At 47.0% G+C, this 2,500-nt stretch overlaps 1 protein-coding gene across 1 annotated transcript in view; it reads right to left on the bottom strand.

Annotated features, from left to right (window-relative positions):
• LOC139414026 (protein diaphanous homolog 3-like) overlaps window positions 1–2,500 on the bottom strand; it is a 618,119-nt gene that overhangs the window by 224,805 nt on the left and 390,814 nt on the right. Inside the window, exon 20 of the mRNA XM_071161902.1 lies at window positions 279–373. Coding sequence (XP_071018003.1) covers window positions 279–373 — 95 coding nt within the window. The remainder of the gene's footprint in view (window positions 1–278; window positions 374–2,500) is intronic.

The following is a 2,500-nucleotide window of genomic DNA, read 5'->3' as shown; positions in this document are numbered from 1 at the left end:
CTATCATGGTCAGAGGTCATGGTTACCTGAACCATATAGTTATCATAGTAGAGGTCAGAGGTCATGGTTACCTGAACCACAGAGTTATGATAGTAGAGGTCATGGTTACCTGAACCACAGCTATCATAGTAGAGGTCAGAGGTCATGGTTACCTGAACCACAGCTATCATAATAGAGGTCAGAGGTCATGGTTACCTGGACCACCGAGTTATGATAGTAGAGGTTAAAGGTTAAAGGTTAGTAGTAAGGTAACATGGGGAGATGTTAGGGGTTAATACCTGTATCATGGGTTCAGTGAGCTGTTCCTCGTCGACCTCTAGGACGGCTCGTCTGATCTCCTGGTAAGGCATCCTGAAGGACCCCAGGAAGATAGCTGAGGAGAGAAGAGAGGGAGAGAGACAGTAAGGCATCCTGAAGGACCCCAGGAAGATAGCTGAGGAGAGAAGAGAGGGAGAGAGACAGTAAGGCATCCTGAAGGACCCCAGGAAGATAGCTGAGGAGAGAAGAGAGGGAGAGAGACAGTAAGGAATCCTGAAGGACCCCAGGAAGATAGCTGAGGAGAGAAGAGAGGGAGAGAGACAGTAAGGCATCCTGAAGGACCCCAGGAAGATAGCTGTGGAGAGAAGAGAGGGAGAGAGTTATTTAGAGAGAGGTCACAACAGTAGACAACACGTAGGTGTGTTTGTTCGGCTGTTGTAGATAACTCAGCCAGATGGACAAGACACGCATGTCTGCTGGTTCAGTGCTGTGTGTACTGGAACAGACATACGTGGAGATAGGACATGATAACAGAGCTCTCTCTCTCTCACACACACACACACACACACACACACACACACACCCTCCCCTCCTTCCGTTCCATTATTCCTACTGTGCATAAGTTATCACTTTGACTTGGCTGGTTAGACTCATTCTCCTTTAATACATGAACCAAAGGTCACAGACCTGCTTGATTTAAAACAATGAGGAGCAGAGAGAGAGAGACAGAGAGAGGGAGGGAGCGAGAGAGACAGAGAGAGGGAGGGAGCGACAGAGAGAGGGAGGGAGCGAGAGAGACAGAGAGACAGAGAGAGAGAGAGAGAGAGAGAGAGAGAGAGAGAGAGAGAAGAGGGAGGGAGCGAGAGAGACAGAGAGAGGGAGGGAGCGAGAGAGAAAGAGAAAGAGACAGAGAGAGACAGGGAGAGAAAGAGAGAGAGAGAGAGAGAGAGAGATGTAATGTTTACTGTTAATTTTTGTTGTTTTTCACTTTATATATTCACTTTGTATGTTGTCTACCTCACTTGCTTTGGCAATGTTAACACATGTTTCCCATGCCATTAAAGCCCTTGAATTGAATTGAATTGAGAGAGAGAGAGAGAGAGAGAGAGAGAGAGAGAGAGAGAGAGAGAGAGAGAGAGAGAGAGAGAGAGAGAGAGAGGGAGAGAAAGAGAGAGAGAGAGAGACGGGGAGAGAAAGAGAGAGATGGAGAGAGAGAGACAGGGAGAGAAAGAGAGAGAGGGAGAGAGAGAGACAGAGAGAGAAAGAGACGGAGAGAGACAGGGAGAAAAAGAGAGAGAGGGAGAGATAGAGAGAGAGAGAGAGAGAGAGAGAGAGACAGAAAGAGAGAGAGAGAGAAAGAGAGAGACAGAGAGAGACAGGGAGAGAAAGAGAGAGAGGGAGAGAGACAGAGAGAGAGAGAGAGAGAGAGAGAGAGAGAGAGAGAGAGAGAGAGAGAAAGAGAGACAGAGATAGACAGGGAGAGAAAGAGAGAGAGGGAGAGAGACAGAGAGAGAGAGAGAGAGACAGAGAGAGAGAGAGAGAGAGAGAGAGAGAGAGAGATCTTCAGCCCAGCACCCACTGCCATTAATCCAACACGTTAAACAGTCATCTAGAGCCTGGTAGGGATAATGTGTATTTCTATAATACCCCACAATGACATCGCAATACCCCATAATGACATCACAACACCCCATAATGACATCGCAATACCCCATAATGACATCGCAATACCCCATAATGACATCGCAACACCCCATAATGACATCTCAACACCCCACAATGACATCACAACACCCCATAATGACATCACAACACCCCATAATGACAAAGTTAAAATTTTATTTTCTGGAAGACAAACAGGTTATCCTCAAGAATATGCCTGTATTTAGCGCCATCCATCGTTCCTACAATTCTGACCAGTTTCCCAGTCCCTGCCGATGAAAAACATCCCCACAGCATGATGCTGCCACCACCATGCTTCACTGTGGGGATGGTGTTCTCGGGGTGATGAGAGGTGTTGGATTTGCACCAGACATAGAGTTTCCCTTGATGGCCAAAAATCTCAATTTTAGTCTCATCTGACCAGAGTACCTTCTTTCCATATGTTTGGGGAGTCTCCCACATGCTTTTTGGGGAACACTAAACGTGTTTGCTTATTGTTTTTCTGGCCACTCTTCCATAAAGCCCAGTTCTGTGGAGGGTACGGCTTAAAGTGGTCCTATGGACAGATACTCCAATCTGT

This window comes from Oncorhynchus clarkii, chromosome 7 (genome assembly GCF_045791955.1).
Source record: "Oncorhynchus clarkii lewisi isolate Uvic-CL-2024 chromosome 7, UVic_Ocla_1.0, whole genome shotgun sequence".
In the NCBI taxonomy this organism is placed as follows: Eukaryota; Metazoa; Chordata; class Actinopteri; order Salmoniformes; family Salmonidae; genus Oncorhynchus; species Oncorhynchus clarkii.
Note: the sequence above shows the minus strand (reverse complement) of the source record. Positions and strands in the feature narration are given on the sequence as shown.